We start from the raw sequence: 22626 nt of genomic DNA, 5'->3' as shown, positions 1-22626 counted from the left end.
ATGAATTTAGATATAAGGGGCATGACTTGACATGCTATCTGTAAAGTAACATAATAATTACTAGTATTACAACAGAATAGACTTTTTTTTCAGATGTTAACTGCATCTTAAGTCACTGAAAACTGACTTCCTGTATCCTGTTCTCCTTCTCTTCTAATTATGAAATAAAACATTTTAATCAACATGTATTGCTTTTCCTTTTGTTATTTATATATGCAGTTGCAAAAATACTATGACTATTTTTGTTATAATAAAGATTTTAACTTAAGGAATTACAATGAAAATAAACTATTAGAAACTCTCTCTGTAGTGTTTTTGAAAATAAAAACATTTCCAAATGGAGAACCACATGCTCCAGTTCTTGTGCTGCTTCTGTTACCTAAATAAGTTATTTTTCCTTTACCATAATTTTCTTATCTATAAAGTAAACTGAATATGCTGGATAATCTCTAAAAATTGACAAATCTTAATCTCAATGTTTTATGATGTTAATTCTGCTAATGATATACGTGTTCTTACTTGTAGCGTAGATTAGCAGAAAAATGTTAATACGGCATATTTAGATACTTTAAAGTACTTTGAAGAGTAATTCCAGAACTATTCCAGAGATTAATAGCATCAAAATCTGCAGAGGTTTTCACTAAGTTAGATGTCAAGATGTTCAGGAAATTTGTTACTCACTGTTTAGACTCTACTGTTTTTACATATATCACCTTATTGTTTCTGAATTCATTGTTGAGTTGGAGTAAATAATTTTAAAAGATATTATATTTATCTGAATTAATTTTTCTCCCACAAGATCAACATCTATTCTAATTTTTAAAAATATATTTTTTGCATTTCATTATATCTGAAAAATCCAATTTTAATAACTTTATCAAGATTTATATTCCATATCTGCTAAGTAATCAGTGCTTTCTGGCAAGCTTCTGTTTTCACACTTTAGCTACAAGAAACATACGGGTGTGTAAGGAAGTGGCTCCATAACTCACTTATATGGAGGCTCTGGTTCAACATCAAGTTATAATTTCCCTCATTGGCTGCTTAGGCACCAAAGATATCACTAATTTAACACCTTAATTTCCTTTCATCAACAGTGGCATTCTATGTCTTCTGGGTCTTACAGTCTTCCTCTATCCACTTTCCCTCAAATATTTCTTAGAACATGAAGAATATGGTACTAACCATGAAATACTTGTATGGTTCTGATTAACCAATACTAATAATCTCTCCAACTTTATTCATGATCAGGATGACAAACTCCACCCTCCCACTGTCAGGGAAGCAACTCTTTTTTAATTCACTGATTATTCAGATGTATCCTAAATATATATCAGCAAATGAATTCACATGTAGATCCTCTACTTTGCAGAAGACTGCTAATTTTAAAACTCACAGTGTTTTCTTATTTACCTATCCTTGTTTTTACTTTTAAGGCTGCAGGGCACTTAGACATTCACATAAGAGAGGATATGAGGAAGACAGCAGAGCAGGAACCAACAGGTATCTGTCTTCACACTACATGCAACTGCACTGGCAGAATCTGTCTAATGTAACTATGTTGGAACTGGGGCCTATTGAATGCTTACAACTTCCAGACAAAAAAAATGGAAGACACACTGTGCTTAATACTGGTCAATTTCAGCTGGCAGTATAGTAGCAGCTACCTATCACCCTCCCCATCTAAGGCAGGCAGCTGTGCACATAATCTTGAAGCAGGATGACCACAGAAAGCCAGGATAAGCAAAGAGGACTTTGTCATTCATATATGAAGGATCTGTGCACTGATCACTGACTGATGCTTTTGATCACAGAAGTGCAGATGAAGAGGTAGCAGTGGCCACTGTTGTTGTACCCTGCACTGATTGCTGTGACAGCCACAGGCTGACACTCTTTCATACCCTCCCTTCATTTTTCCTTCTTACCATTTTAAGAGCCAGACATTAAAGACCAGGGCATTCTAAAACAATGTATATACTGGACTTATTAGAAAGTGATCATGCCTGCTGAGGGAAAGGTGCAGGTTTAGAGAATACACAAGGTTACCTTAAGTTTACACCTCAAGCTGATCTTTGGCATGGAGACAGACTACAATTAAAAACAAACAAACAAACAAACAAACAAAACCCCCAAACCAAAAAACAGTTAACAGTAAACCCTAGGGTTGAGAGAGAATCTGATTTCCACAGTAACCACGTTATTAGGTTCAAATACCCAGTATCCAACAAAACGTTACAAGGCCCTACAAACACACAGGAAAGTATGGCCCATTGAAAGGAGAAATTAAATAAACAGAAACTGACCCTGAAAAAGACCTGAAGGTAGAGAAAGAGTTTGAAAGAATTATCTTAAAGATGCTCAAAGAACTAAAGGAAGAGGTGGAGGAATTCAAGTAATTTATGAACAAGCTAGAAATATATAAAGAGATAGAAAACCTAGAATGAAACCAAAAATAAACTCTGGAACTTACAAGGACAATAATTGAAAATGAAAAAAATCCATTCGAGGGAGCCACAGACAGATTTGAGCAAGTAGAAGAGTCAGTGAACATGAAATAGGTTAACGAAAATTTTAGCATTTGAGTAGAAAAAAAGACAAAAAGATTGAAAAAAATGAATAGAGCCTAAGGAACCAGTATGAGACACCATCAGGTAGACCAACAATCATACAGTGGGAGTCCCAGAAGGAGAAGAGAGAGAGAACATATGAAGAAATAATGGCTGAAAACTTCAGCTATAAATACAAACATCCAAGAAACTCAACAAACTACAACTAAACAAGTTCAGTGAGGACCAGGCCAAGACACATTATAATGAACTCTTCAAAAGCCAAAGGCAGAGAGAAACTCTTGAAAGCAGCAAGAGAGAAGTGACTCACAACATAAAGGGAGCCTCAATAACATTATCAACAGAGTTTGTATCAGAAACTTAGGAAGACAGAAGGCAGTGGGCTCATATATTCAAGTGCTAAAAGGAAGAAAATTAAAAAACAAAAATACTGTCAACCAAGAAACCTATATCTGGGAAAACTGTCCTTCAACAGTGAGGGAGAAATTAAAATATTATTCTACTTTTTATTTTCTACATGATTTAAGTTAATATATTTTAAAAGAATATTAGTCTAAAAGCTAATATTATTTTAACTGTGTTTTGAAACTCCTAATTTTGTTTTCTACATAATTTGGGACCAATACATTTTAAAGAATTATCAGTTTAAGTTTTTGGACACACAATGTATAAAAATGTAATTTTGTGACATCAATAACCAAAAGGGATGAGGATAAGCTATAAAAAAAGAGTAGAGTTTATTCATGCTATTGAAGTTAAGCTGGTCTAATTTCAAGTAACAGCTTTATAACTTTAGGATGTTAAGCGCAATATCACCAATAACACAAAGAAATTAGCTATGAAATATACACAAAAGGAAATGAGAAAAAAATTTTAAGTTTCACTACCAAAAAAACACTATTAACAGAATACAGTAATATATGAAATAATGACAAAAAACTGTAAGACATTTAGAAAACAAATAGCAAAATGACAGAAGTCCTTTCTTATCAATAATTACTTTAAATGTAAATGAATTAAACTCTCTAATAGACAGAGATTGGCAGAATGGCTAAAATTCATAATAAAATTATGTGCTATCCATTAGAGACTCACTATAGCTACAAAGACACAAACAAATTGAAAGTGAAAAAACAGAGAAAAATATAATAACCAAAAGAGAGCCAGGATGATACTACAAATAGACAAAATAGACTTTAAATTTAAAAAAAAAAGTTTACAAGGGAATAAGATATTACAGAGTAATAAAAATTTAATAGAGCAAGGAAATATCACAAACATAAACATATATGCTCCTAATTATAGACCACTGAAATATATAAAACAAAAATAACAAGTTTGAAGGAAGACGTAATTCTACAATAAAAGTTGGAGATTTCAATATTGCAGTCTCAATAATGGATTGAAATGACCAGAGAGATGACAAGTAAGGAAGCAGAAGACTTACACAACACAATACACCAACTAGATCTAGCAAACATATACAGAACACCCTACCCCAAAGTGAAAGCAAACACATTCTTCTCACGTGTACATAGGACATTTTTCAGAATAGCCCATATGTTATGCCACAAATTAATTTTAACTTAAGGAACTAGAATTTAAAAAAAACATAATCAATCCAAGCTAGCAGAAGGACATTAATAATAAATATTAGGACAATTTTTTTTAAATTAAGAACACAAAAAATACAAAATTAATGAAACCAGAAGTCTTTCATTAAGATCAACAAAATTGACAAAACTTTAGCTAGATGGACTAAGATAAAAGAGAAAGCTCAAATTACTAAAATCGGAAATGAACATGGGGATATTATTAACAATTATAAAGGAATAAAAAAGGATTTTAAGAGGACACTATAAACAACTGTACGCCAACAAATTGGATACTCCAGAAAAAATGGACAAATTCCTAGAAACACAAAATGTGTCAAAAATAAATCATCAATAAAAATGAAATCTGAATAGACATACAACTAGTCAGGTGACTGACTCTGTAATCAAAAAATCAATAATTGAAAAAGAAGAGGGCATATTCCCTAAGTTATCCTATTCAGGCCAGCATTACTCTGATGACAAAGTCAGAACAAAAGCACTACAAAAACAAGCAAACAAAAAATCTACAGGCAGTATCCTTTTGAACATTTATGTAAACATCTTTAAAAAAATACTAGCAAACTGAATTCAGTAGTATATCAAAATGATTATACACCATGACCAAGTGGGATTTATTCCTGGAATTCAAAGGTGGTTCAACATACAAAAATCTATAAATGTAGTACATCACAGTCATCAAAAGAAGGGGAAAAAATATATGATCATCTCAACTAACGCAGAAAAAGCATTTGACAAAATACAACACCTTTCATGTACAACCTTAAAAATGTCAGGAATAAAAAGAAACTCTACCAACCATCAACATAATAAAATCCATATATGAAAAAGCCACAAGAAACACCATATTCAATGGTAAAAGGCTGAATGTTTTTCCTCTAGATCAGAAACAAGGCAACAATACCTACTTTTGCCGCTTCTATTCAGCATGGTACTAGAAGTTCTAGCCAGAGTATTTAGGCAAGGGACAGAAATGCAAGAATCCAAATTGGAAAAAAAAAAGTAAAATTATCTCTGTTTACAAATGATATGATCTTGTATGTAGAAAACCCTGAAGAGTCCATAAAAAATTTTAGATGTAAAAGATGAATTCAATAAAGTAGAAGACTACATAGTCATCACACAAAAACCAATTGCATTTTTACACACTTACAATAAACAATCTGAAATGGAAGATACAAAAACAATTCCATTTACAATAGCATCCAAAAGAATGAAATACTCAAGAATTAACCAACTAAGTAAAACTTGTACAATGAAACTATAAAACATTGCTGAGAGAAAAAACATAAATATGTGTAAATATACCCCATGTTCATGGGATTGGAAGATTTAACATTAAGATGTTAATACTACCCAAAGTGATCTACAAATTCAATGGAATCCATAACAAAATCTCAATGGCATTTTTTTGAATATATAGAAAAACTCATTCTAAAATTCGCCTGGCATCTCAAGTGACTCCAACTAGCTAAAGCAATCTTTGAAAGAAGAATAGAGTTAAGATTCACACTTTCTGATTTTAAAACTTAACAGTGACCAAAACAGTGAAGTACTGGCATAGAGACAGCCATAATAGATCAATGAAATAGAATAGAGAGCCCCCAAATAAATCATCACATACGTTATTAAATGATTTTTGACAAAGGTGCCAAAACCATTCAACAAATGGTGCTGGGAACACTAGATACCCACATGCAAAAGAAGAAAGCAAGACCCTTATTTAAAACCAAATACAAAAATTAACTCAAATGGAATGGAACCAAACATAAAAACTATAAAACTCTCCGGAAAAAAAATACAGGGCAAGAGCTTCATGACATGGGATTTGGCAATGTACTCCTTGAATATGACACCAAAGGCACAGGGAACAGAAGGAAAAATAAAGTAAAAGCACAGCCTACAGAATGGAGGAAATATTTACAAGCTGTATATCTGGTAAGAGATTAATATCTAGAATATATAGAGAACTTTTAAAAATCAACAACAAAACAACCCAATTCAAAAACGGGCAAGAGCACTTAAGTAGACATTTCTCCAAAGTAGATGCAGAAATGGCCAATAAGCACATGAAAAGATGCTCAACATCACCCAGGGAACTGCAAGTCCAAACCACATTGAGATACTGTCTCATATCCAGTAGGAAGACTACTATTAAAAAAGTAAAATAAAATAGCAAGTGTTGGTGAGGATGTGGAGAAATTGAAACCTTTTGTATTGCTGGTGAAATGCAAAACAGCACAGCTATTGTGGAAAACAGCATGGTGGGTCTTCAAAAATTTAAACATAGAATTGCCGTGTGATCCAGCAATTTCACTTATGGGTATACACTCAAATGAATGCAAGCAAGGTCTCAAAGAGATATTTGTGCATCCATGCTCATGGCAGCATTATTCATAATATTTAAAAACTGGAAGCAACCTAAATGTCCATAGATGAAAAAATGGATAAGCAAAATTTTATACATGCATAAAACAGAAAATCATTCAGCCTTAAAAAAGAAAGAAAATTCTGACATATACTACAACATGAATGAACCTTGAGGACACTATGCAATGTGAAAGAAACCAACCACAGAGAGACAAGCACTCTATAATTCCACTTACTATGCACTTAGAGTTATCAGAATCACAGATATAGAAAGTGTAACGGTGGTTCCTAGAGGTCAGAAGGAGAGGGGAATGGGAATTATTGTTAAATGGGCAGAGAATTCCAGTTTTGCGGGATGAAAAGAGTTACAGAGATGGATGGTGGTGAATGTCGTGCGATGTTATGAGTGTATGTAATACCACCTAAATGTCCACTTAAAAATTGTTAAGTTGATTAATTTCATGTTATGCATATTTTACCACAAAAGTGAAGGAATAAAAAAGGAAATCTATCTGAGTCTGTGGGCAAGAGACTAGATGGACCAGATTAACACCAAAGTACCTTGTAGTTTTAACATACTATAGTGTTATTCTCAGTGTACATGGAAAATAATTTAATTCCTTTCTTCAGGTCTTTCCATGACTTCATCAACACATGGTTCTTTCCACTGCCTATGAACACTGAAGAGAGAAAAAAATGAAACAACTGGGAAACTACATTTGCAAAGCTGATTTATATTGTGCAAGGATGCAAGAAAATTGCAGTATTTTTCAGTTTAATTATGTCTCCTCCTTTGATAAAGAAGCAAGTATCTTCAGTTTGCAACTTTACCTCCTCAGCAATTTTTAATATACTCAACTGGTTACATAATATTGTGTAGTAATAATATTGGTATTTTAATATTATGCAGACACTCTTTATGCAATAAGATATTTCCATTATGTAAACTGCATTCCCTTCATGATTTTGATGTTTTGTTACTTTCCAATGGTCATATCAAGTGTCAAAGATGTCACATGTGCATTGTTCTTTTTTTCTCTATTTTTTTTTAATTTGTTTATTTTGCTCTTCACTGCTGCCTCATAGGCTATTATATCATCTAACATGTCTCAGTTTTTATTAATATTGGTTCTGGTTACTTGCATTAATCTTTCATTTCATATTTATGAAGTTGGTCAATTTAAAGTGCTATTTAATAGAAACAAGGTTTTTTTGGAACTCAAAACAGATAAAAACTTTATCATATGCAAAATTTTAAATGACTGACATAAAGAAAAGCCAGTTGTATAATTTAATCTTGAAAGAAGGTCTAGCTCATTGGTTATAGTAAACTAAATACATTAGTCAGTTCTTTCCAAATGTGGTTAGTCATTTCCAACCCTGAGCATCAGTATACTTAGTAATACTGCCTTGCTACAAAATCTAATTAATATTTTGCATGTTCTTAATTCAGAATTAATAACTAATTGGCCAATATTTTCCACATTTTTGTTCCTAATTTGTGAATACAGTAAAGTAGTAGCAAAATTACAATTGTCTGATGAGCACTGAGTTTTAAAATTAAACCTGAGTAAAGCAGAGTTTTGTTTTATACCATCAGATCACAAGATAGTGAAGATCAAATTGGCCCGTCACGTTGCTTTAAACAAAATTCATGGGAAAAGTTTCCATGGCCATCTCAAATTCCATTCTTAGTGAACCCTACTATGAAAGACCTCAGAAATTCAATCAAGTAAATATTACCTTCAATGGAAATAAATACAAAAGAATGAGAAAATGTTAACTGAAGTTTTGGTGCAGTATCATTTTGCTTTTCTGTGTTTTCCAACTTTTTGTCAAATAAATCTGATTTTTATGTTCTTTTAATTTGACTTTTAAAATAGATCATATCCATAGGTTCAAAAATATAATGAAATATAAAGATAGACACACAATTCTTCACCTAACCCCTTTCCTCTTTAACCACTTTATTAATTACTTGTATTTCTTCATGCAACTATTAATACACATTTTTGTTTCCTTCTTCCTTTTGCAAACTGTACCCTTTTCTGTGTCATGCTTTTATTCTCAAGTTAATGCTACATGCAAGGAGTATATTCATGTCACTATGTAGAGAATTTCTTCACTCTTGCTCAAATTGCAGTCTTTTGTGGATAAACTACTGGGTATGTATTAGGTCACCTGTAGATGGCTACATAGTTACCTATTACAGTCTTTATTCACTGCAACCAATGCTGCAATTAATTATCTCAAAGTAAAAATGATAGGTCAAATGGTAAATTAATATAAAATGTTGACTGAAGAGGACTAAATTAGATATTACTAGTAGCTCTCAGTGGTAAATATGCAATATTCTATTTTAACAATGGATTACTTACATAACCAAAAAAAATGAACAAATAACAGAATAAAACAACAGAAATTGAAGTTAATAATTTCATATAATTTAATAAATCTAATTTATAGCTGAATGTCTACAACCAATAAACCTCCAAATAAAATCTTATTAAAGTCAAGCGCAAAATTACAGTTGAGAGCATGGAAAACATTACTTTCATTTTCTCTTGTTTCTACAGTAAGAGGGAATAATTAAATAAAAGGCAAAAATTAATATAGAAAATTCTTCAGGTCAAAAAAGAAACAATTTGAAGCTTTTAGACATCTTAAGGGATAATTTTACCATTAAACATGGCCATTTTTATACTTTTTCAAAGTACATTTTATAATTAGCAATATTTTATAGCACAGGTCCTCAAAGTGTGTTTCAAGGACATCTGAGGTCCCCAACACCCAGTTACAGGATGTATAAGGCCCTCTCTTTTCCAAACACATACCTATGTGAGGATAGGTTTTCTCCTGGAAAACTAAGTTATTGGATTAAGCTAATGGAGGAAAAAATCAATAATCTTATCTGGAAGATTCCTTTTCACATTGGCAAAAATGTATCACAAGAGACTGAATGCAGCAGCAGACCTGATAATAAGCCTGTCTTCTGTTAACATACACATTAAAGTAACTTGTGAAAATTTTTAAAAAAGGCACTATTCTAGTATTTTTCAAAACGTAGTTATTTTTAATATGCTATTTAGAGTAGCATGCTTATTTTGACAGATTAATAAATTAACACTTTAAACTTAAATATGACTATGCTTCAATAAAAAAGTTTAAAGATTTGAAAAAATTAAATTAACCAAATATTAAAAAAAGTCTCAGTTTTCATGTCTAATATGATATATATAAATAGGTATTACCCACATAAACAAAACTTTTGGAGATTTTCATTTTTATAAGTGAAAAGAATTCCTAAGACTAGTTTTCTAATCACCTGGGGAACAAAATGAGGTAGAACACAATTTAGTAACTAAACATTTAAAGAGAAGTCATATAAAACTGCAAAAAGAAATTTAAATATAAGCCATAGGATATGTTTAAGATTACTCTAAATGGATAAAGTTTCAGACCATATTCCTTGAGAGTTAGTAATGATCACCTTTCGGAAATTCTGGAGAAAAGTATCTGTTGGGAAGTTTGAGTTCAAGGATTTCAGGACTGATCGAGGAAAAAGACACAACAAGGTAGCAACAGTATACGATGGACTTTATGTGGGTCGCACGTGGACAGGTTGCATAAAGGGTAAGCTCTTTACGGCAGGAGACCTTCCGGAGACAGTGTGCTTGGGTGAAGGGTCACCGCCTATACGAGGTGGAGAGCAAGGAGACTCCTAGGAGAGAGGGGAGTTGAGGGGTGGGCTTATTTGTCTACGTGAGTGATGTCACTCAGCAGCACAGCATGGAGTCTTCCAGCTGGAGCACTCCAAAGAGCAGCAGCGACTTGGGATCCTGCCTAGGCCCAGAGTTTGTCTTCTCTATGGCTGGCAGAAAATGGATACAGTTTTGAAAGGTGTGCAAAGCAAGGTGATTCTAAGTGGTTAAAACTATGCTTATTGGGGCTATATTTAAAACAATTGGACTTTAAATATAAAATACACAAATTTCTGAATTTGGTGCTAGTGTGGTTTTTGAGCTGACAGTCCCAGCTTGCTATGAAGATACAACAACATAAGGACCAATATACAGGGCCCTTCTTTGACTCCTTTACCTAATAGGAATGAAGGTACTGTTGGATGTAGGTGGAGATGTCGGAGGAAAAGGGTCTTCTTGGTATTGGAAACTTGTCAGTTTACTATAAAATCAGAGTACATATCAGAATAAATCATCAAATGATCATATAGCTCATAATTTTTGGAAGTTACTATTAAATGTTTTTTTTTTAAGACCAACATAATTGTTTTGTAAGATCAACAGAATCTCCATCTATGATAGCAGAAAGGAAGAAGAGTTGCAGCCTCTTTTATTTTCTCCCCACAGAAGTCTTTTAATTTTGCTCCATCAACTAAGTTAGATATAGTTGCTCTTAAATACACTACTGTCAAAAATCAGTAAGTAGCCTGAGCTTATCCTAAGTGTGAGCTAAATATTCAGAGTCACACTGGAGTGATAGAGGAATGATCAAAATTGAGTTCTGTATTTCTTTTCAGTTAATATCTTTATTAATTCCTTAGAGTTAAAAAAGAGGGAGAAAACCCTGATCATATCCATTTCAACAAGTTTAAAAAGAGTATTACAGAGTTCTAGTTCTGGGCAAATTGGCATAACCACACCGCATCTTGTCTCTGTCACTTAATGCGTTTGGAACACTAAAGCAGAATGCATGGGTAATCTGAAGATTTTGAAATATAAATAGGATCAGGCATATTTCTCTGATTTTACCAAAGTATTCTGAAGATACTTTTACTTCTTGTTGCTTCTTGTTATCAATCATGAACTGCAGATTCCTCTGAGCCTACATTCTGCATGTTTCTGAGACAGCTAAAGTGCTGGCCATGCTTGAGTTTATCGCTTTAGTTCTTTCAAGGTAGCTTTGTAATATCCTGCTGTCAATAATCCAGAGTTGAAACTGGACTACAATTAAATCAATTAATTAATAAAAATAAATGAACCTAATTGCAAAGCAAAATGTGTGGACAAAATAAGCAGAAAGTAAAATTTAGACATAGATATGTATAGAAGTCAGAAATTAGTTTGAATTCAGTAAAGAATAAGAGACTGAAATATTCTGAGGTCAGGATTTAGGTAAAAGCAGGCAACATCATGTAAACAAATCATATTGCTATGATATGTTATTCAAATCCTTAGAATACAGTGTATAATTTTGTTCATGACACTGAAATACATATGCAAGAATTCCATCCAATATATAGAAACAGGTACCCAATTTATCCTATCACTTGAAACAACTGAAAAATCAGACACATTGTGTAAAAGAACAGTTTTCAAGACATTGTCAATCAGTCAAGAAATCAGTCAACAATGATCCCTGGAATATGAGAGGAAATGAGATGAGTCCTATTACTGCCCCAGCTTACTGTCTGAAGGAAGTGTCTAATCTGTAGTGTAGGGAGGAGGAGCCCAGGTGAATTCTAGAAGTCTCCGTGAACTGCGGACGCAGGGCTGGTAGTCCAGGAAAACAAAGGTGTCTGTTGTTCACAGGGCAGAGTGTCAGACAAGACAGAGGTGGAGAGTGAGGACTTCCTGAGACTTGCAGTGAGTTCCCCTGGGTTCTTCACATGAAACTGATTAGTACAAACATGATACTAAATTGCTGAGGCCAAGGAAAGAACACTCAAATTAGAAGGAAGAATTTTCAAAGTGCAATTGGAGCAAAGGGCATGCTCTATTCTCATAAGCCATAATAATAATAATTTTAAAACGTCATAGTGCATGTCAAATACAGTATTCTGAAAGATTTTATCTCAGAAATGAGGCAAAACAAGCTCTGGAAGATTCTGATCCCACCTAAAAAACTTGAAGGCATGAACTGAAAGGATTAAATTATTTGTAACTAACTTATCCTGAATTCCCAGACAAAGATCTGAAATATTTAAAGGAACACAGAAATATTCAACACACTAAAAGAGGTAAAATTCGTAACATCTGGCATCCAATTTAAAACTATTAACTATGAAAAGAAACAGGAAATATGAGACATGATGAGAAAAATATATAATCAACAAAGACTAACCCAGAAATGACGTAGATGATAGAATTAGACAAAAACATTAAAGCAGTTATTATAAATGCATTCCATATATTCAAGAATCATCATGTTAGAGGCTTAAAAGATATTTTAAAAATAAAATTTCTACACATTAAAGCTATAGTGTCTGAAGTCAAAAGTATATGAAATAGGATGAAGTAGATTAAACATTGCAGATGAAAAGATTAGTGAACTTGAACATATAGCAATAGAGACTATCCAAAAAGTAATACAGGAAGGAAAAAAAAACTAAAAGAAAATAAACAGAACATATGACAGCTCTGGGATAAGTTCAAATGGCCTAAAATATGTGAAACTGGAGTCCCAAAGGAGTGTGAGACATAAAATAATATGTGAAGAACTAATGACCAAAACATTTCTAAGTTTGTCAACAAAATCCAGGCAGAAAAATAATGAAAAAAATCATACCAAAGTATATTATCTCCAAATTGCTTAAAACCAGTGAAAAAGAATCTTCAAGAATCTGGGAAGACTGGGTAGATGACACACTTTACAAACACAGCACAAAATAAGAATGAGAACAGACTTTTCATCTGAAATAACTCAGGCCAAAAATAATGGCTCAGAGTTTTTAAGGTAGTGAAAGGAAAAAAAAAAAAAACCTTGTCCATTTAGAATCCTATAACCAGCAAAATTGTATTTCAAATATGAAGGGGAAATAAAGACCATCTCAGACATTCAGTAGGTGATGTTAATCATCCCTTGCAGACTTGCACTGTAATAACTGTTAAAGGAACTCATTCAGGCATTTGGAAACTGATACCAAATAGAAATCTGAATATACATGAAGACATGAAGAGCCATGGAAATGGTAACCATGTGGATAGAAATAAAAGCCTTTTTTAAAAAAATTAAGTCAAGTTAAGAGCTAATTGACAATTTAAAATGAAAAATAAAAAACAGCAAATGAAGTGTGAAGATATGGTAGGCAGAATAATGCCCTTTCCTCTGCAAAGATGCCAATGCCCATGGCCCAGACATCTCTGAATACATTCAGTTACAAGGCATAAGAGACTTAGCAGACATAACTAAGATCATAGACATTATCCAGGTGAGAAAAATTAACAAGCCTTCAAAACCAGAGAACCCAGGTGGAAAGAAGTCAGGACATGCAACAGAAGGGGAAGTCACAAATATTCCAAGTCTGAGATGGATTTAAGGCACCATTGCTGGTACTGGAAGAAGAAGCCCAGAGGGTGGCCTCTGAGAGTTAAGTACCACCTCCTCCAGGTGACATGCAGCAAGGAAAAAGTACCTTCATTCTATAGAATGAGGATAAATTCTGCCAACAACCTTAATGATAGAAGAGATTCTTCCCCAGAGCCTGCAGCAAGGAGCACAATCCTGCCAACACTTCGATTTTATAAAAATTATAAAATAAATAATAATATTATTATATTTATATAATACCCTGAACAGATCCCAGTTGAGCCTACTTGGATTTCTGAACTACAAAAACTGTGAAGTTATAAATTTGTGTTGTTTAAAGCCACTGAATTTGTGGTTACTTGTTACTCCAGAAATAGAAAACTAATAGAGTTTATAATTTACGTAGATGCAAACTAACTGATGATAATAGCACAAAGGCTGGAGGAAGGTATTGTTATTCAATATGTGTAATAATATATCACTTGAAATATGATTTGAAAATCAACTACTAAAATAACACATAACAATGAACTATGATCAGTGAGCCAAAGTAAAAAAACAGATTGATAAAAAATATTCCAAAATCTAAATAAGTCAAAAATAGAAGAAAAAGGGAACAAAAAAGATAACAAAGAAAACAAATAGAAAGAATTAATTCCAACTAAATCAATAAGATATTTAATGTAACTTTTGTAAACATTCCAATACAAAGGTGGAAACTGTTAGAATTTATATATATAAACAAAATAAAACAAAACAAAGACCCAATGATATACTGTCCTTGAAAAACAATTAGTCAAAAATAAAAGGAAGGAAAAGGTATACCATAAATAAAATAGGGATTAAAAAATAGTAAATAATTATTTTTATATTTTTTAAAAGAGCCAACCAAATCAACAAACCTCTGGACAGAATCACCAAAAAGAAAAGAGAGAGGACCATAAAATGAAACAATATATGAAAGAGAAGATGATACAACCAATATCACAGAAATACAAAAGAAAAATGAAAATACTATGAACAACTACATGCCAACAAACTGGTCAACCTAGAAGAAACGGACAAGTTTCTGTAGAAATATAGTCACCTAAAGCTGAATCAAGAAGAAACAGATAATTTGAACAGACCTATTACTAGAAGTGAAATAGAATCTGTTAAAGAAAAAAAACTCTATAAAGGAAAAATCCAGGATCAGATGGCTTCACTTGGGGATTCTACCAAACATACAAAGAAGAACTTACACTATCCTTCTCAAACTCTTCCAAAAGACTGAGAGGAAGGAACACTCCCAAACTCTTTCTACGAAGCCACTACTACTCTGATACAAAAGCCAGACAAAGACACTGCCTAAAAAGAAAATTAAGGCCAATATCTTTGATGAAAATAGATGCAAAAATAATTTGCAAAAATTAGCAAACTGAATCCAAAAACACATAAAAAAGATCATACACTACAATCAAGTCAGATTCATCTCAGGGTCAGAAGGATGGTTCATCACATGCAAATAAATTGATCTGATAACCACATTAACAAAAGAAAGGACAAAAATCACATGACCAATGCAACAGACGGAGAAAAAGCATTTGATAAAATTCAACATCTATTCATGTTAAAAACTCTTACCACAGTGGGTACAGAGAAAATGTATCTCAACATAATAAAAGCTATATATAACAAACTCACAGCCAACATAATAATGGTGAAAGGTTGAAATCTGGAACAAAACAAGGATGTCCACTCTCACCACTGCTATTCAACATAGTATTAGAAGTCCTACCCACAGCAATCAGACAAGAAAAATAAATAAAAAGGGATCCAAATTGGAAGCGAAGATGTAAAATTGTCACACTATGCAGATGACATCCCTCATGGATGACTGTGAGGGATTCAAGACTTCAGTGGAGGAAGTTAACATCAGATGTAGTGGAAACAGATGTGACTGAATTGCTGCAATCTCATGAAAAATGATGACAAGTTGCTTCTTATGGGTGAGCAAAGAAGGTGGTTTCTTGAGGTGGAATTTACTTCTGTGAGGATGCTGTGAAGGCTGTTGACATGACAACAAAGGATTTAGAATATTACATAAACTTAGCTGATAAAGCAGCTCCAGGGTTTGAGAGGATGGACTTCAATTTCAAAAGAAGTTCTACTGTGGGTAAAATGTTATCAGGCAGCATTGCATGCTGCAGAGAAATTGATTATGAAAGGAAGAGTCAATCGATGCAGAAAACTTCATTGTCTCATTTTAAGAAACTGCCACAACCACTCCAGCCTTCAGCAACTATCTCCCTGATCATTCAGTAGCCATCAACATCAAGGCAAGACCCTCCACTAGCAAAAAGATTAGGATTAGTACTTTTTCAGATGATGGTTAGCACTTTCCAGCAATAAAGTATTTTTTGATTAAAAAAGAAGCTCGAAAATTTCTCTGGGGATTCTTGGATGTCTGTCAAAGACTTCCGGCAAAGATAAAGGCTTTGGAATTTATGATGGACAAGAAACTCCCCTTAGCAATCAGCCAAGCATTTTCTGCACTGACAGTCTGCACCCAGATTAACCAATGTGTCAAGCTTGCTTTGATTATTTAAGGGCCCTCAGTGACAGCTTCTTTGAGATTCCTCACTCAGATCTTGGTGGTTCAAGCTGAAAACAGCACCCACCTTGTATGTGAATAGGGTCCTTGGAAATCTTTCCTGATGCTTGCCTGCATTCTTTACAACTTGCTGCAACATATATTTTTCCCTTAAAACAAAACATTTACATGAACACACTCTGTGGAATTTGGTGAGTCCTTTTCAACATCTGAACTTGAGAAAACTTTATAGAGACGAAAATAGTGCTATGAAATATCATGGGGGGAACTCATGTAATAAGGCAGATGAAATAGAGAAGCTTGAAAGAAATGATGCTTGAACTGATAAGTCTTATAGGCAATTGGAAATCAGCCTGGTTAACAGAGAGAGAGAGCATAGTTTAGACAGAAAGTGTGCACTCTTTCATTCTGGTAAAACTAAGTGTATCTGCATAAAGGAGAAAACCATATTGTATTTAAAAATGTATATACTAGATTTATTTAGAACTGGATGATTACTTGTACCTAACTTAGAATGAATTCTCTGTGTCTCTTAACTCTTTTCACTATTAAAAATTCACATGATCTGAATATCAACACTTTTATTCAAAGCCGTGGGATATGATGCAAATAAACAATAAAGACAAGAGATACTGATCATAAGAAACTTGCAATGTGACTAAAATACTGATAACTGCTTCCTAAGTTATCCTTTTGGGCAGCCCGTTTTCAAGAACAAAACTCATGAATGTCTCTCTAAAGTAAATTAGACATTAATGGTGCTGAAAGTCATTCATTTCCACAATGTGAGGTGGCAGCTTGATGACTTTTCCTTACTGATTGATTCTATGGAATGTTAAAATTTTGCATTATTGCTGTATTTGTGGCCTCATACAGATTTACTGAAGTTTTGTTGTTGTTGTTATTCATGTAGTGTTGTTATTGTTTTTGCAAATGATAGGATTTGCTTCTGTATTTAATGACCAAATATTAGAGAAAAAATACATTCCTGGGTTACCAAGAGGTGCCATCCAGGGGACAGGTGAGTTCAGAGTATGGTTCTGATTCAAACAATGAGAAAATTCTGCTTTCCCTTTTAATCGGGAATTGAAAGTAATACATTGTAAAATAAACACATACTTATCCATGGTCTTTCAAATATGACATTATTCCACTTTAAATGCACTCAGGAAATTCTGGGCAGAAGAGAAATACAGACTGAAGAAAAGGCAAGAAACTATATAAACTTTTCACACCAATTAATGACGTTGAGGAGAAAGATAAGGATGTGCCCAGATCTTTGTAGGTAGGTGTTCTGTCTACTATCTCTTTGTCTATCTAATTTTCTATTATCTGAAAATTTCAAAATAATGTTTGGATAAGTATTAAGTATAATCATGCCCTGTAGTTATAGACTGCTAATCTTTGAGATTTAATGGGATCATTAGGAAGAAAAGTATTTAGTAAATTTAGAAAATATTCCTATTTTGACAAGTGCTTACTTACTGACCATTTGGTGAATTATGTATTGTATAATATACAATATATAAATGTATAATGTATAAATTACAAATTCTCTCATAATCCACAGTCATTAAACTGACTTAAATATCTCTCTGCATGATTGAGTCAATTGTATTATTGACATACAAAAGGGTAGTTCACTATCTTTAATGTTTTTATATATGTCTTGCATTACATAACCTTGCATAAAATTTAAAGAGAAAAATTCTTACTTTCCACTTTTTATAGAAAGAAAAGTATTTTTTCCTAATTTTCTTAACTTTAAGAAATGGCTAGAAACAGGCAGGAATACAAAGTCACTGCCTGAGGGTCGCTGCAGTAACAAAATGCACAAAATGCATTCAGATACCTACTTGCACGAATATGTCTGGCCATGGTCATCACTGGTGCTTTTAATGTTCGGAGGAAGACTAAAGATACAATTGCTTTAAAATTACACTACTAAGTGTTTTTCATCCACTCTCAATTGTTCCTGCATCCATTATCCCAAGTTTCAACCAGCAGTTAGTGGATCATTCTTTACAAATTTACAAAAGTTTCAGAAAATAGTGATTGTTATACCTTAGAAGAACATCTTATAAAAATAATCCTCTATTGGCTATATTTTAAATTTAAAAGTTATTCCCAGATCTTTCACCATTTCTGAGTAGTTTTGAGAACATTTTATTTAACTAAGGGCTAGGAATCTGATGGGTTAAAGCAAGAGAAATAATTTTGATCCTCTTTTACAGAATGTACCTATGATTTGTGTATAAGAGAGTCCATGCGTGTGTGTGTAGTATAATTATATAGTAAAAGGAGTTCATAAGTTTATAGATAAGATGTCCTACAAATTCAGCAAATAGATAATAAAAATGTAATAAGGGATAATAATAAAAGGAGGACAGCCACTGGTAGGTTAATGAAAAGTTTCAGCCATTTAGAAAGCCTATCTGAAGAGTCAGTAAAGAGCAGGTGTAAACACATATAAATATGTGGGAAAATATTGGAGATATACCAAGAGTACCTCAATGTTTGGTAGATGAGGGAAACCAGGTGACTGGAAATAGAATATTCAAGTCATGTGGCAAGATTTCTCTCAAATTATCGACTGGACCTATCTGTGAACTTACTCACATCCTCACCCATTTTTGACTAATTTCCTCCAGATTCAGCATAAAATACATCCTCTTTACGTTCAAGGTAAATCTTCCTTACACATGTGTCATATTCCTGGTAGTACACAGGAAACTAGCAAGGACATCTTTCAACTAATCATTGAAAAAACAGAGTATGTAGCGGAAGAAAGGGAATGTGAAGGGAAAGCTGCAAAGAGTAAACAGTGGAAAAAAGAGAAGAGCTCCCTCCAGAGTCAGGATTTAGCAAAAAAGTGAATGTGAAGGAAGAGTTGACTGGAAGTGTTTGGTTGGGACTTCAGTATACTTTGAGGTGGAAGGAGATGAAGCAGGTCCATGATGAAGTCCACATCAGGAGGAATAAAAATTAGTAACAATTGAGAGAGCTGCATGATAACTTGGAGGGGGAAGCACATGATAAGTCAAATTTTGTAATTAAAAAGATAGATCATGTGGATAAAGGTAGTGCTTTTATTTTATTGAAAAAATTTTGCAGCCTCAAAGTTTTCATTGAAACAGCTCCAAGAGGTTTTATAAGGGAGACATAATAAAGGATACTTTTAGAGAGAGTTCAAGATTAAAAGGAGCCGTAAGCAGGGCAACAGTCAATAAGACTGGAGCAGAATGATTTTTCTGACCTAAGTAAAGGCAAAATGTGAGAGAAAAGCACAGTTATCTGGTGGCATTAGTCAATGCATTCCCTTGGCAGGGTCCAACCGCATCATCCAGAAAGGGAAAAATTGATGGTTGATTTTGTCAACACTGTTACTTTGAAGAGAAATGGCGAGGAATTTTAAGGTATGAGAGTTTGTGACCATAATGGGGAAATGTGACTAATTAGAAGAACTGGAGATAAGGCAGTGTTCAAGTAAAGGTCAGATCAGGATCTGTTGTCAGTTCTGTTAGAGGAAGAGTGGGGTGTGGAAGGAGGATGATTTGCTTTCGGAACAGTCGATGTGATGTAGACAGAAGGGGACATTTCATACACGACTGTACCGGTGTCACAAAGGAACACACTCCAGTGTTTATCTCCGCATGAACCCTGACATAATAAGCCTAGACGTATGGAATTAAATAGTCCAGTTTGAATGACAGACTTGAAGATCCAAACTTTGTTAATGAAAACACTCATATCCAAATAATCCCTCCTTTAAAATAAACGTAATCATATGTAAACATCCACAGATCATCTAGGATGGAAATCGACTCAAATAAGTTATAAATGTGTTACAATAGAAATTACAATAGCAGAACAGATTAAAAGGCTTAACATCATGCTACGTCTGCCAGAAGATATTTCCTTTTTAAGATTAGACTCAAGTTAATGTTTTACTCTAAAAATATGTGCATAAATTTATGTATACATACATATATAACATATAATAATAGTGCATATTTATACTTCTTCCTATAAATTTAGCCCTTTTCAAAAAACTTTACATGTAACTAATATAACTCCCATTTTTACAAGAGCACACTGAGCACAAGTTCTTGCCCATGCCAAAATACACTTACATTTCCTACCTTAAACTTATTTTAAAACGAAAAATAAAAGTGCATGTATATAGTTTTACTACTAATAGTTCCATATAGTTAAAGCATAGGTTACCCATATCAGAATGGTTGGGGAAGGGGGCTGGTGATCATTAAAGGCTTCCTATGCCACAAAAAATGCTTTTATTTTTGTCTTGAAGGTAATGGGAAACACTGACAATTTTAAGGGTTGAAAGGTTTGATGGATAGAAAGTTGGAATTGAAAGATTGACAGTAAAGGAAAACAACTTGCAGCCTTTCAAGAAAAATACAAAAAAAAAAACCAAAAAAAAAAACAAACCTGAAAGGGCAGCACTCTTATGGAAAGCATGACAGGGAAAGTAGAACATATTTGATAGACATTTAAAGAAATAAAATGGGCATCTTGGTCACATATTAGATTACCAAAGTGGAGATAACCAGGATAACATTCATGTATCTTCTGACCTCACAGAATGTCACGTTAACACAGGCAGGAAATATAGTAGGAGAAGCCAAGCGTGGAGGAAGAGATGCCATTGTGAAGCCATCAACTTAGTTATTCATGTCCACTAATATATGAAAGGGTAAGCTAATGTATTCTATATTAAATTTGAGAACCCTGCGAATACTATTAGATAGATAGTTTAATGCAACAAGTAATCATGTAATTTAAAAGTAAAATCTAGTATCAAACTTCACCATATTTCATTTGGCATATTTTCAACAACCACAGAGTCAACAAAAGGCAACAACTACAAAGCCATCAAAAAGCAACTCCCTTATAGACTCCTTGTAAAAGAGATTTACAATGTTAAATAAGTCATGGATTCTGACCTTGAGACTGCAGTACAATGTAATAGATGCCATCGTAGAGGTAAGGAGATTTCCTCCTGATATAGAAGAAGTTTCATTAGGGAAGTCGTGAATGCAGAGTTTCCACGGTTGCCCTTCTAATAAACATATTGCTCAAATGTGACCATAAAATATGTACAAATTGTTATCGACTTACCATTAACAATAACAATGATATCACGGAAGTCAATTTCTCCCCTGGCTTCCACTCTTCCTTCACACCTGTATATACCTTCATCACTTTTATTGATGTTGAGAATCTGCAGATTATTGTTAGCTAACATGGCGAACCGATCTGGAAAGGAAGCAAAGGGGAGGAAATGATATCAGTAATTGAAGGCCGAGTCCAGTGTGCTCTAAATTGCTAAGAGTTAAAATATAGCACTTGTCTGACACTATCATACTTTTCATCAACAAACAAATTCAAATTTGAAAGTAAAATGTAATTTCATGACTTCAGTTTTTCCACTCCACACTGCCTTGTTGCACCTTTTTTCTAAAATACATTCAAGACTTTATTTCCACATAAAGTGGTTAGGCTATTATTTTCCCCCTGGTACTTTGAATGCAGACATGGTACACAAAAGAACAAAGCCGAGAGATTAGATATTGCAGACACGAAGACATTTTGACTGCAAATATGTAGCAACTTGCGTACAGAAAAGGGTTAGAAAATGGATTGAATATCCTTCCTCACACAATAATTAAACTAATAACTGCACATACCCTGAGGAGGCAGCTAAATGATATAATATCCAAGTCATGCTGAGGACATATAAAATGGTCATATCTCAAATTTATTTGAAGGATTTTTTTCTAAATGCAAGATAATCCATTTTAGGAATGAATAGATTAGACTTCATTAACTTTGTTTCAAGATTCCACTTTATGTGTGAGTGTATGCACATGCATATATACAAAAATAAGCTGTTACAGGGCATGCACTAGCTGATGGCCTAAATATTCTGGCTACCCGAAGCAGCATTTCAGCCTGACAACATTTTCCATAATGTCTGGCCTTAGTTTTTAATCATCACATTTTTGTTGCAGTGTTCTTACCAAGTAAAGAATGTCTTCCCATCTAGTCCTATTTTGAAATGTGTTGTAAATACAATGTTCTAAATTTCATTAATTAATTCATCCACAGATATCACTGAACATCATCTGTTTGCTAGGTACTATATTTGTATATACTGGTGAATAAGAGAAACAAATCCTTGACCCCCTTGGGC

At 33.4% G+C, this 22626-nt stretch overlaps 1 protein-coding gene across 2 annotated transcripts in view; it reads right to left on the bottom strand.

The window, feature by feature from the left end:
• The window catches only part of NCAM2 (neural cell adhesion molecule 2), a 430164-nt gene that overhangs the window by 152295 nt on the left and 255243 nt on the right, over positions 1 to 22626 (bottom strand). For both annotated transcript variants that reach the window (XM_010977397.3, XM_031458159.2), the window contains exon 5: positions 21552 to 21689. In XM_010977397.3, coding sequence (XP_010975699.1) covers positions 21552 to 21689 — 138 coding nt within the window. The remainder of the gene's footprint in view (positions 1 to 21551; positions 21690 to 22626) is intronic.

The sequence above is a fragment of the Camelus dromedarius genome, chromosome 2, assembly GCF_036321535.1.
Source record: "Camelus dromedarius isolate mCamDro1 chromosome 2, mCamDro1.pat, whole genome shotgun sequence".
NCBI classification, from domain to species: Eukaryota; Metazoa; Chordata; class Mammalia; order Artiodactyla; family Camelidae; genus Camelus; species Camelus dromedarius.
Note: the sequence above shows the minus strand (reverse complement) of the source record. Positions and strands in the feature narration are given on the sequence as shown.